Raw genomic sequence first — 13,345 nt, 5'->3', positions numbered from 1 at the left:
CTTATGACTGTGGCTCTTATGGGTGATTAGTGTTAGAGCATCCAGAATGAATGTCCAAGGACAACTCATTGTAGGAAATCATAGGAACAGGCTTAAAGCTGATAGAAATCTCTAATCTATAGCCACAAAATGTATTTTGCACAATATTGAGTGATAACCAGTATTAGCAGCATATAATTTGTAGGGTGGCAATGCCAGATGCCAGCAGATAGGGGGAAACAGGGGTCATTTCCAGAATCGGGGCCCCACACATACTTACAATTTGTAAGGCACCAACATCAATGTTCCCCAGTGTAATTGATGGCCCTGCCAGGCCGTATACTACCGGGGGGGGCAGGCCGTATACTACCGGGGGGGCAGGCCGTATACTACCGGGGGCAGGCTGTATGAAGTTCTACTAGGGGGCTGGCTAGCTATATACTTGGCTGGGTCTGTGACCAATGCATTTCCCACCCTCGGCTTATACTTGAGTCAATAAAATTAGGGGTCTCGGCTTATACTCGGGTCGGCTTATACTCGAGTATATACGGTATATAGCGCACACAGATTACGCAGCGCTGCACAAAGCATTTCAAATTGGTCCCTGTCCCCATGGGGCTCACAATTTAAACAACCTAACAGTATGTTTTGGAGTGTGGGAGGAAACCCACGCAAACACGGAGAGAACATACAAACTCTTTGCAGATGTTGACCTGGGTGGAATTCGAACCCAGGACTCCAGTGCTGCAAGGCAGAAGTGCTACTCACTCAGCCACCGTGCTGCCCTATGTAACATGAGTATCAATATAGTGAAGTTTAGACTGTAAGTTGTGAATACAGGAAAGCTGAAGCTTGGCTTTAGCCAGTGGATCATGTTTGCAGACCCTCGTATCATATATTTACATGATTTGGTCATGGCCTCAAAAGCACATGTCCTTCTGACAAAAATGTGTCAGAAACAGCCCCCTTTCCAGCAGTAAGAGGTGCCTGGAGCTGGGGGGCTAGTGACTGCTGGTCTGGGGTTCCTTGTACAGACTCTTATTTACTGCTGCAAGGCGGTAGGAGACTGCACTTGGCTATAAGAGAGTTGAGGCAGGTCTAAAAGTACATGCCAGTCATTGACTACGGGTCATACCTAAAAAGCGTAGGCTTTGTTACTGTCATGTTATATATGTAATAATAAGTACATAAAACAGAATATTTTATACTGTTGCGGTGCTGGAATACTTTTGTATTTTGTATCTACACGCAAGGCATTATTGGGCTTGTAGGAAACTGCCATCAACTATCAATACTTTGTATCTCTCTCTGCACACATGTAAAACAGATAAATATGCTCAATTTCATTTGTTAGCCCTTCCAATCAACTATAAGGGCATTTTGGAGAATCTCGTTTTGACAACCCATTTTTAAGAATACAGCGCAAATATTTTACCTCACTGGTTCGAAAGATGACCCGATAGTTATACTGAGGTCCATTTTCTTTTGCATCTTCTAGTTTTTCTCGTCGAATGCTCACAGCCACTGGACCAAGATTGTCATCAGTTCCAAAGTAATTCCAGTGCTCTGAGAAAAAAATAAAAATAAAAATCATGACAGCTTTATCCAACCTGTTTACAATCCACACAAGTTTTCATAAATTACTGGAAATTCATATACAAAAAAAAAAATTGTCATTAAAACTACTGGATTTCTATTCCTGCCTTAGCTCACCTAACATCACAGCATATGGTTTTTCTACCACCGCTAGAAGCAAAGACAAAACCGCATAATACCCAGGGTAGCCTCAATCATTCTGGCATACAATCTAATATATATATGAACGAAAACATTACAAAATAAGGAGAACGGATTAAAATAAAAGTCACATACTTGGCATTAGAAGAGGCAAATACGATTTGGAAGCAGAGGCTACTGATCAGGCTCTGTTAACATCTTCTAAGCTAACTAAACACTAAATTTAGGCCAAAAATTGTACCTACCTTGCCCTATGTACATACCGTATATACTCGAGTATAAGCCGACCCGAGTATAAGCCGAGGCCCCTAATTTTACCACAAAAAATTGGGAAAATATATTGACTCGAGTATAAGCCGGGGGTGGGAAATGCATTGGTCACAGCCTCCCCAGTATATAGCCTGATAGGCCCTGCCCCAGTGTATATAGCCTGATAGGCCCTGCCCCAGTGTATATAGCCTGATAGGCCCTGCCCCAGTGTATATAGCCTGATAGGCCCTGCCCCAGTGTGTATAGCCTGATAGGCCCTGCCCCAGTGTATATAGCCTGATAGGCCCTGCCCCAGTGTATATAGCCTGATAGGCCCTGCCCCAGTGTATATAGCCTGATAGGCCCTGCCCCAGTGTATATAGCCTGATAGGCCCTGCCCCAGTGTATATAGCCTGATAGGCCCTGCCCCAGTGTATATAGCCTGATAGGCCCTGCCCCAGTGTATATAGCCTGATAGGCCCTGCCCCAGTGTATATAGCCTGATAGGCCCTGCCCCAGTGTATATAGCCTGATAGGCCCTGCCCCAGTGTATATAGCCTGATAGGCCCTGCCCCAGTGTATATAGCCTGATAGGCCCTGCCCCAGTGTATATAGCCTGATAGGCCCTGCCCCAGTGTATATAGCCTGATAGGCCCTGCCCCAGTGTATATAGCCTGATAGGCCCTGCCCCAGTGTATATAGCCTGATAGGCCCTGCCCCAGTGTATATAGCCTGATAGGCCCTGCCCCAGTGTATATAACCCCCCCCCCCCCCCCCCCCGTTGTGCAGCACAACAATACCATTGCAGCGGATGGATCGCACAGAAGATCTACGGGGGCCGCCGGAAAGGTGAGTTTTGATTTATTTTTTTGACTCGAGTATAAGCCGAGTTTGGGTTTTTCAGCACATTTTTTGTGCTGAAAAACTAGGCTTATACTCGAGTATATAAGGTATGTGTTAAGATACAATTTTGGACAACTAGACAAGGGGGTAGGACTCAAATTAAAAAAAAAAAAAGGACCAAAGCTTGGCAGCAATGGGCATGGCAAAATTTTGGGGAAAAAATAAGTTATCCAATTTTTAGACTAATGGGTCAAAAATGAACAATCATACATGGAGAACCACTATCCTTGGACAATCTTGTCTTCCCAACTCCATCATGATTCATCTCCAGATTTCAGACAAAATGGGGATCAGGCAAATTGGAATTCATCTGCCCAATCCCTATTAGTAGTGCTTTCTATTATTTCTGTTCCAAATTTTGGAACTATCCTACAGTATAGGGAAGAACAAAAGTCCCAGAACTCCAAAGAATGTGGAGTCTTGTTCTTACCAACTGATGGTGCAGGTGGTCGTGCACGATCAGCTGCTTGATTCAATTAGTGAGAAAGGGACCCCCAACCCTGTGCAAATGGACCCACAATGATCATTGAAGAGTTGTATAACCCCATTTAGTATAATTATTACACAGAATCTGCCCCTTTGTTTTACCATTTCACCAGTGTCTTGACCCAAGAAAAAAATATATACGGCTACTTAGGCCTAACCTGTGCATTTGATTATACAACGCCCCCCATGTCAATTTAAAATTGATGTCACATAATTATATGTACACAAACAGGCGGTCCCCAGGTTAAATACAGGATAGGTTCCATAAGTTTGTTCAAATTGAATTTTTATGTAATTCGAAACTGTATATTTTATAACTGTAGCTACAGACAAAAAAAAATTTTCCCCAGTGACAATTGGAGTTTCAAAATTATTTGCTGTAATGGGACCAAGGATTATCAATAAAGCTTAATTACAGACACCTTACAGATGAACATTGCAGTCTGGGACTATAGCAACATCCAGAGAGCTTCAGCAGAGGTCACAGTGGGCAGAGGGGTCCCTCTGTAACTCGGGTGTTCAGGCAAGTCCTAGCTGACCATTGCAGCCTGGGACTAAAGAAAAGCATCCAGCGAGCCTCACCAGAGGTCACAGTGGACTGAGAGGTCGTTCTGTAACTAGGGGTCGCCTGTAAGTCGGGTGTTCTTAAGTGGGGGACCACCTGTACCTATATACACATGTTTCACTTTTTCTGGCAGAGTAAAAATACTCTTCTTTGAATTTCTCAGTTTAGTTGAGGAAGAGTATGGAATTTGTAGTAACATGACTGATCTTTTCAGTATATTACCAGCCGCTCCGAGTGCCCTCCGTTTCTTTTAAGGTATGGCTCACGGCGGCATTAATATTTATCAGATCAATGCTCATGGCTGTTATTTTAATGATTAGTGTGCCTGATTCAATTAAAAAGAGTAGAGTGTGTCCTAGTCTGAAGTGTTTTTCATGGATAACTCCAAATATAATTCATGAGAATCTATGAAAAACAGATACCAGACCGATACGGTTACGTGGTTGTGGCTATTGAGCCAAAAGTCAGGGACAGAAGGGTTGGAATCGCTGAGTAATAATGAACAATTTCAGATTCAAAACTCTCAAAATCGGCTTTACTGTAAGGTTTTTTTTAAACAGAATATGGACTGAAATTTGTATAAATTCTACCCCTCTTTCACGTGACCGTCTAATAGCACCGTTTAGCCCCTTTTTTTTTTTTTTTTTTTGCAGCTAAGGCACAGCAACATTTTTTTTGCATTGGAAGCCAAGCCAGACAAGATACTTTCCAGTGCAGGACCATAAAGTGCACAGGTCAAAGATGTACCTGGACACATTGTAGATTTTCGCTAAATTTACATTATTATTATAATACTGTACATCTGTCACTAATGTAACTCCTCACTGTAGTGTCCAGCTCTAGCCTCCGGTCCCTGGTTGAGACACCTCACTGTAGTGTCCAGCTCTAGCCTCCGGTCCCTGGTTGAGACTCCTCACTGTAGTGTCCAGCTCTAGCCTCCGGTCCCTGGTTGAGACTCCTCACTGTAGTGTCCAGCTCTAGCCTCCGGTCCCTGGTTGAGACTCCTCACTGTAGTGTTCAACACTAAACCCCAGTCCCTGGTAGTGATTCCTCACTGTAGTGTCCAGCTCTAGCCTCCGGTCCCTGGTTGAGACACCTCACTGTAGTGTCCAGCTCTAGCCTCCGGTCCCTGGTTGAGACTCCTCACTGTAGTGTCCAGCTCTAGCCTCTGGTCCCTGGTTGAGACTCCTCACTGTAGTGTCCAGCTCTAGCCTCCGGTCCCTGGTTGAGACTCCTCACTGTAGTGTCCAACACTAAACCCCAGTCCCTGGTAGTGATTCCTCACTGTAGTGTCCAGCTCTAGCCTCCGGTCCCTGGTTGAGACACCTCACTGTAGTGTCCAGCTCTAGCCTCCGGTCCCTGGTTGAGACTCCTCACTGTAGTGTCCAGCTCTAGCCTCCGGTCCCTGGTTGAGACTCCTCACTGTAGTGTCCAGCTCTAGCCTCCGGTCCCTGGTTGAGACTCCTCACTGTAGTGTCCAACACTAAACCCCAGTCCCTGGTAGTGATTCCTCACTGTAGTGTCCAGCTCTAGCCTCCGGTCCCTGGTTGAGACTCCTTACTGTAGTGTCCAGCTCTAGCCTCCGGTCCCTGGTTGAGACTCCTTACTGTAGTGTCCAACACTAAACCCCAGTCCCTGGTAGTGATTCCTCACTGTAGTGTCCAGCTCTAGCCTCCGGTCCCTGGTTGAGACTCCTCACTGTAGTGTCCAGCTCTAGCCTCCGGTCCCTGGTTGAGACTCCTCACTGTAGTGTCCAGCTCTAGCCTCCGGTCCCTGGTTGAGACTCCTCACTGTAGTGTCCAGCTCTAGCCTCCGGTCCCTGGTTGAGACCCCTCACTGTAGTGTCCAGCTCTAGCCTCCGGTCCCAGGTTGAGACTCCTTACTGTAGTGTCCAACACTAACCCCCAGCCCCTGGTAGTGATTCCTCACTGTAGTGTCCAGCACTAGCCCCCAGTCCCTGGAAGTGATTCCTCACTGTAGTGTCCAGCCCCCAGCCCCCCTCATGCAGAGGATTGTGTGACCACACTTTTCTCAAGGACTGATGCTGCCTTTTAGCTGTGGTGTCTGTACATTCTTAAGGCATTCAGAGGGGCATAGCTCATAATAGTTCTGCCCACCATGACCCATCAGCATTATGCCTGGGAGAGAGGAGCTATGGCCCCACATTACTGAGCATATGGGGAACCTACAGAACAGTTCAGCAACCGCCTCCACACCATAGCTCCGGGGTCTCCTCTAGTGCCTGTGTGAGAGGAGAGGTCAGGAGCCGCACCCGCCCAGGAGTAAAACGGACTGTAAAAGCATTAGACACTTCTACACGTGACACACACACACACACACACACACACACAATGCAAGTAGAATTAAAAGAAAAAAGATGGAAAACTGAAAGACAAGGGGAAATCTAGGGGTGTATGGGATTTCTTACTATACCATAACATAACATAGAACTAGAGATGAGCGAGTATACTCGTCCGAGCTTGATGCTCGTTTGAGTATTAAGGTACTCGAAACGGCTCGTTGCTCGGACGAGTATTTCCCCTGCTCGAGATCGAGCATTTAATTAAACAAACACAGTGAAGAACAATGAAGAATAGAATAAAGACAGTGAACACAGGATCATTTAAGTGAAAAACACAGTGAAGAACACAGTGAAGAATAGATTACAGATGTTCGGCACATCTGCTTACTTGTCGGAAGATACACGTGGAACGGGGAGACATCACGCACCAGGGAGATATCGCGCAGCAGAGACACATCGCGGGCAGCACGGGGGAGACATCGCGGGCAGCACGGGGGAGACATCGCGGGCAGCACGGGGGAGACATCGCGGGCAGCACGGGGGAGACATCGCGGGCAGCACGGGGGAGACATCGCGGGCAGCACGGGGGAGACATCGCGGGCAGCACGGGGGAGACATCGCGGGCAGCACGGGGGAGACATCGCGGGCAGCACGGGGGAGACATCGCGGGCAGCACGGGGGAGACATCGCGGGCAGCACGGGGGAGACATCGCGGGCAGCACGGGGGAGACATCGCGGGCAGCACGGGGGAGACATCGCGGGCAGCACGGGGGAGACATCGCGGGCAGCACGGGGGAGACATCGCGGGCAGCACGGGGGAGACATCGCGGGCAGCACGGGGGAGACATCGGGGGCAGCACGGGGGAGACATCGCGGGCAGCACGGGGGAGACATCGGGCAGCACGGGGGAGACATCGGGCAGCACGGGGGAGACATCGGGCAGCACGGGGGAGACATCGGGCAGCACGGGGGAGACATCGGGCAGCACGGGGGAGACATCGGGCAGCACGGGGAGACATCGGGCAGCACGGGGAGACTTCAGTGGAAGAAGAGGAGCGGATCCCGGGACAGCGTATCTCCTCTCCCGACAAGTAAGCAGATGTGCCGAACATCTGTAATCTATTCTTCACTGTGTTTTTCACTTAAATGATCCTGTGTTCACTGTTTTTATTCTATTCTTCACTGTTCTTCACATCTGCTAACTTGTCGGGAGATAATATACGCGCGGAGCAGTGAAGAATAGATTGCAGATGTTTGCATACATCTGATAACTTATCAGAAGACATTCTTTTTCAATTAAATAACACATTTTATTCCCGAACCATGGTCCCTTTGAAAAATGCTCGGGTCTCCCATTGACTTCAATGGGGCTCGTTATTTGAGACGAGCACTCGAGCATCTGGAAAAGTTCGTCTCGAATAACGAGTACCCGAGCATTTTAGTGCTCGCTCATCTCTACATAGAACCCATTCAGCTACTAGAAATCAGAGACCATTGTCCGTGGGGTGGGAGGAAAGCCAGTTTTTTCTTTGTTTTGTGATTTTGCAGGATCATGATAACTAATCTTCATCTGATGTGCAAATAAGGAGAATTATGGGCAGTGTGTGTAGAGTTAAGAAGGTGAATAATCCAATAAATGAACAGTCAATTAAACAGAGCAGGTTTGTTTCTGCACAGGACAGCTGCCCTTTTTCTGCACAGATACATTTACAACTAAAGGGCAAAGCTGCAGCAAGTAGCCCCCGGCTGGCGGGCCACACGAAATGTCACAGCCACTATTTTATTAATATGTTATAGGTCACCTCATTAACGAAAAGTTTGGTCTCAGTGACTGTGGCACATTCAGGATAACACATCCACCCTCAGCATCTTTTATGCATGCAATCGGTAACTAGCACCCAGTGGGGGGCATTTACTATGGGGTTTTTTAGAAAGAAAAAAACAAAACAAAAACACATCTTCCTAAAAAGTGCTTGTGTCTGAATAGTCCAAAGGTGAGAAGGATCCAGCCTTTGTACTGCTTTTACACGTGACTGATCAGATGCTTCCTGGAAAACTGCAAGCTCCTTGAACCCTTTCATGCTGCCAGGGGATGGGCCGGAGAAGAAGTTGTGGCTGTGTGAGAGCGAATGGATGTAGCAGAGCTGTGTGTGTTGTGCTTGTGTGTGACCAAAAAAGAATTTTTAATGGGCGTCAAATATACTCTTTTTTTTTTTTTGAAAGATATAATCTGTGGCGAGTCTTATAGCAACATGAAAAATATGGTACATTCAGTCACTGCACAGATAAACTTACCAGACTTTTCTGTTTTTAACTTAATATACAGCAATTCTGAGCACAAACGTGTTAATAAAAGCCTCGGCAGCATTTTCCCAGAACGCATCCTCATCCCCAGCCTTCTTTTCTCTCATTATAGAATTTTTATTATTCTATATTTCCAAGTGGGTGGATCTACAATTAAGACCTCATGCTGGGACCAGTCGGATTAGTGAGAAAAGAAAGCAATGAAGCCGTTTATGAATAGTTCTTGTCTACAGGGACCTTATACAAAGAAATAATACACTGCCGCTGAATGGCTCAGGATGTAGTCATTGTCTAATATGGATTTATATCCAAAGCAAAACCTGCAGTAAATAATTTATAGGATGATGACAGGTCACTGCACTTTTCTCACTTTACAGAAATGTCAACTAGAATCTCATAGATCAATGTAACTTGTCTGGTGTCCGTCCATCACAAGTCCCAGGTCACTGATGTGGACTATAAACTACTGCTGACTTTTATTGCAATCTATTTCCACTAAAGGACTACATTTTATTACATTATGTAGTTAAAAACCAGACATATGACTGCCCCCAGCTAATCACATGGGGGATTGCAGGCCTCCACCACGATGGCAATCATTTTATGGGAGTGTAATTTCCATTATTTTTCACATCATAAACAGGCAGTCCCCGACTTAAGAACACTCGAATTACAGACGACCCCTAGTTACAAACGGACCTCTGGATGTTGGTTATTTACTGCACTTTAGTCCCAGGCTACAATGATCAGCTGTAACAGTTATCACAGGTGTCTGCAATTAAGCTTTATTTTAATCCTGGTTCTGATGAAAACCCAAAATTTTTAAAAATCCAATTGTCACAGAGCGCAAAAAAAATTTGGCTGGAGTTATAATGATTAAATATACAGTTCCAAATTACATACAAATTCAACTTAAAAACAAACCTACAGACCCTATCTTGTATGTAACCTGGGGACTGCCTGTATAATGCAATCTCCAACTGAGGCCTTTAAACTAAGTCTAAGGGACAACTTGTACCATATATCACTATGATGCCCAAAATCCCTGGCACTGTGGGTGGCCGCTGCGCGGCTGCCCCACCAAGATCGGATGCTGTTTGGTTTTGAATCCAATCCAGTAGATTATATGCTGATGATGGCACCAGTCACATTTACCCCACACGGTTTGTGCATGTCCACTAATGACAGATCTCCATTACATTATGTATCAATCTGTCTATGCCAGAAAACTGGAGTCATTTGCTTGTTGTGGGCCACATTTTTAGCCTTTACGACTAGTCTGAATCAGGGGTCTGTCCTCTATAAATAGGGGCAGGGCCAGATGTAAAACAACATTTGCGTCTCAAAATTCAGTTCTTGCGCCAGAAAATTCAATATTGTGGAGCAGGAAACTAGAGCAACTAATAGGAGGTGCAAAGTAGGACTCCCCAATCTTATACTGCACCAGATTATTCATCCAGCATCAGACACCGGGATTAGTCTAGTGCAGCAGAGATCTGTACAGTTCTACTCTGCACTGGTCTAATGACCCGAAACATTAATGCATCTCTTCCCTTTTGAGCCTATAGATACTTGGTGACCCCTAACAAAGCAAGGCTAAACATCTGGCGGGTGGTGTCCACCTTTGGTCTCTATATAAGTGTGTTTGTGTCCCTTGTCCTCCGTTATTCCTCTGGGTAATGTGCAATACTTGCAAACGTCTTGACTTGTTCTGCGGTCTAGACCTTTATGCAGGTTACTGTGATCTATTTATCATGTTTATTTGACCATTGGTGGACTTTTTTCTGTGCATGTTCCCTTTTTAATGGATTTGTTTTAATTGACCTAATACATTGTTGCTATTTTATGTCTTCTACATTCAGGTTATTGGTCCCTTTTTGTGGTGTTACTTGAATATGCTGTAAAGCACTTTCTGAAATGTTGATACTGGAGTTAAAGGCAAGAAGGCAGTGCCCATAATCTTGTACATAAAATGGATTAAAATAGATACAAAATGAAATTACCTAGATTAAATGGGTGAGAACATTGAGCAGACACACGGGGATATTTATCAAAACTGTTGTATGGTAAAACAGTGAACAACACAGTTAGTCTTATGCTGGGCCAGAGTTATCACAGCGTCTGATGCTGGATGATAAATCTGAGTCCCCTCCCACCACCCCCTTTCAGAGGACACACCCCCTTGTCATACTAGTCGCAATAGTGTCTGTACACGGTCTAAAACCCTGGATAAATGTGGTGCAAATGACAACAGAATTCTGCCGTAACCAGATTTCAACCTGCACTAAATAACTTCAATATAAGGACCATTTCACATTGCCGTGGTCGGTCCGTGAATCACCGGCCGCGCAGGATCCCTTTTTAAGTACAGTGTCCAGGATGGGACTCCATGCGTCATGGTGATAAATGATAAAAAGGACTCCCTGCAGCATATGTCTGCTCCTGGACACGGTGGTCGGTCTATGAAGCAGGACACGGTGAGGCCTGCGATACGCACACTGACCATGGCTATGTGACACAGTCCTAAGGCTTATTTATACACATTAGCCTGATAGCATCAGGCCATGTTAGTAATCACTTTGTGCTAGCACAATCTCTTCCTCAAGGCCACACTAAGGTGTGATACAATATTTACTAGCCCTAAATACTAAAGGTCACTACATACCCACATATCACAAACTCAAAAACTGCATGCAACCAATTACTTCCTGCGACTTAATGATCGGTCAACATGAAAAGCACTGGCCAGGGGTCATCTGAGGCCACTAACCCTAATGGAAATCAATCACCTAATCAAGAACCTGATGTACATTAATGGTGCTATTAGGTGTGAAATATTAGAATACAGGGGTATATTCAGGCAGCTAAGGAACAGTTAAATACATATAAAAATGTCATGCAAACATTAGTTATTCAGAGTGAGATAGATGTATAATAATAAGATAATAAGAGGTTATGCTACAGAACAAGACCCCCCCCCCCCTTTAAAGGTTATCTAGGATGTTAAAAACATGACTGCTTTCTTCCAAAAATAGTGCCACACCTGAATATGGGTGGTCCATGTTAGTGCACCCAAGATCCATCCATCTCTATACAGCTGAGCTGCAATACTGACACAAACCACAGTCAGGAGTGGCACTATTTCTAAGAGAAATCAGATTATGATCCCTAAGCAAATAGTAGTAATAGTAGTCAGTCCAGGAAGCAACTACTTAGGGAGAATCCCAGGCGAGCGCGCTTTCACCCCTCCTCGTCCTATATTCTGTGGTGCGGCTGCTTGACTGTCACAGTGTGGCAATGTATGGTCACCGCATTGTGAACAGGAGACATGGCAAATTATGTGACCAGATCACTGCCCCCATAATGGCCGCCTGAATGAGGCCTTAGATAGAAAGGATAGCAAGTCATGACGCAAGAATCAATACCGATTCCTAGGTGGTAACGGGGGAAATACAAGGGCTGGAAACCGCCACAGCCCTATACGTTGATAGTAGTATAAAATATAGAGGACGCGGTGCAGTTAAAAGGCTCTTATATACCAGCAGGAGCACAGCACCCGCATAGAAAAGAAGGTCGGAGTGATAAAAGACATAACATTTCATTGATGTCCTCTAGCTGAACCAGTAATTGCCTTTTATTTTATTTTTTTACATCAAACACAATAAACCCTCAGTCCCCTCCAATAAAATGGTACTTAACCTTGTCATGACCAGAGGGTGATAATAAAAAATGACCATAAACTTTTTAGGTCTCAGTCACACTTTGTGGAGTCCAATTTTCGTTGGAGATGCTGACAATCTATACAAATGGTTAATCTATTATGCCCCACCAAAAAGCTGAATTTTAGGTCAAATAGTTGCAAAACAAAAAGTATACAAAAGTTCAACTTAAAATGGTTCTACATCTCCTAATGCCAGTGCCATGTAATCTCAGAGATATGCATTGAGCCACCATGTACCCACTTGATCCATTTTTACTTGTGAATATATTATTTGTGGCTGTTCTCCAGACCTCAGAAACCACAATATTACCAGTATATAATGCAGACACTTCCCATCGGAGAACCTCAAGCAGTACATCACTTACTACTCAATTCCTCAGACAAGAAGAGAAACTAAACAAACCTTAAAACTCCATATACATGCAGAATAATTCCCATAGGATCATACAATGGGGTTAAGGACGAAAGTTTCCTTTTGGCAATTGAATGCATTAGATAAATGTATACAGTCAGCGTCTATAAGCAAGCAGCCTCCTTCTATACATTATGGCCATGAAGACATTCAGAAAATTCAGCCTTCAACTTTGTGTATGTTTTACATGGTTGCCAGTGACTGATAGACAGGCAGTTCTATAGGTTTGTCCTCATGTCAGCACAGGTATATTTAGAAAGTGTGATCGCAGCCAAATTATTGTTTCTGGTCCCTGTGTCAATTGAATATGAACGGGGCAACCATCCCGGGAAGCAACAAGGGATCTGACGGGGGTAAATCTCATCTCATCACTGAGACTCCCACCAATCAATAAGTTAGGCCCTTTCCTGTGGATAGGGCCTAACATGTTTTGTGGAAAAGCCCCCTTAAGCTTTATTGTAGACACCTTAAAGTTGATCAGTGCAGTTCAGTAAATTACATGGAACCAGGAAGAGGGCGGTGGTCATCTAGGGCCGTTTTCAAGTCGGGCGTCCTTAAGTCGAGGACTGTCTGTATTGCATAGTATGGTAGATGTATGCACTACTACCAAAAAGTTAAGGCTATTTGGCTTGTGCGTGAGATTTCCGAAACTTTAACATTTACAGGTGACCTTATGACGACTCAACT

General features: G+C 44.9%; 1 protein-coding gene across 8 annotated transcripts in view; it reads right to left on the bottom strand.

Moving 5' to 3' along the window:
* Positions 1-13,345, bottom strand: part of SIPA1L1 (signal induced proliferation associated 1 like 1) — a 158,651-nt gene that overhangs the window by 53,861 nt on the left and 91,445 nt on the right. For all 8 annotated transcript variants that reach the window (XM_072115606.1, XM_072115603.1, XM_072115607.1 and 5 more), the window contains exon 4: positions 1,415-1,545. In XM_072115606.1, the coding sequence (XP_071971707.1) occupies positions 1,415-1,545 (131 nt within the window). The remainder of the gene's footprint in view (positions 1-1,414; positions 1,546-13,345) is intronic.

Source organism: Engystomops pustulosus, chromosome 7 (genome assembly GCF_040894005.1).
Source record: "Engystomops pustulosus chromosome 7, aEngPut4.maternal, whole genome shotgun sequence".
Lineage (NCBI taxonomy): Eukaryota > Metazoa > Chordata > Amphibia > Anura > Leptodactylidae > Engystomops > Engystomops pustulosus.
Note: the sequence above shows the minus strand (reverse complement) of the source record. Positions and strands in the feature narration are given on the sequence as shown.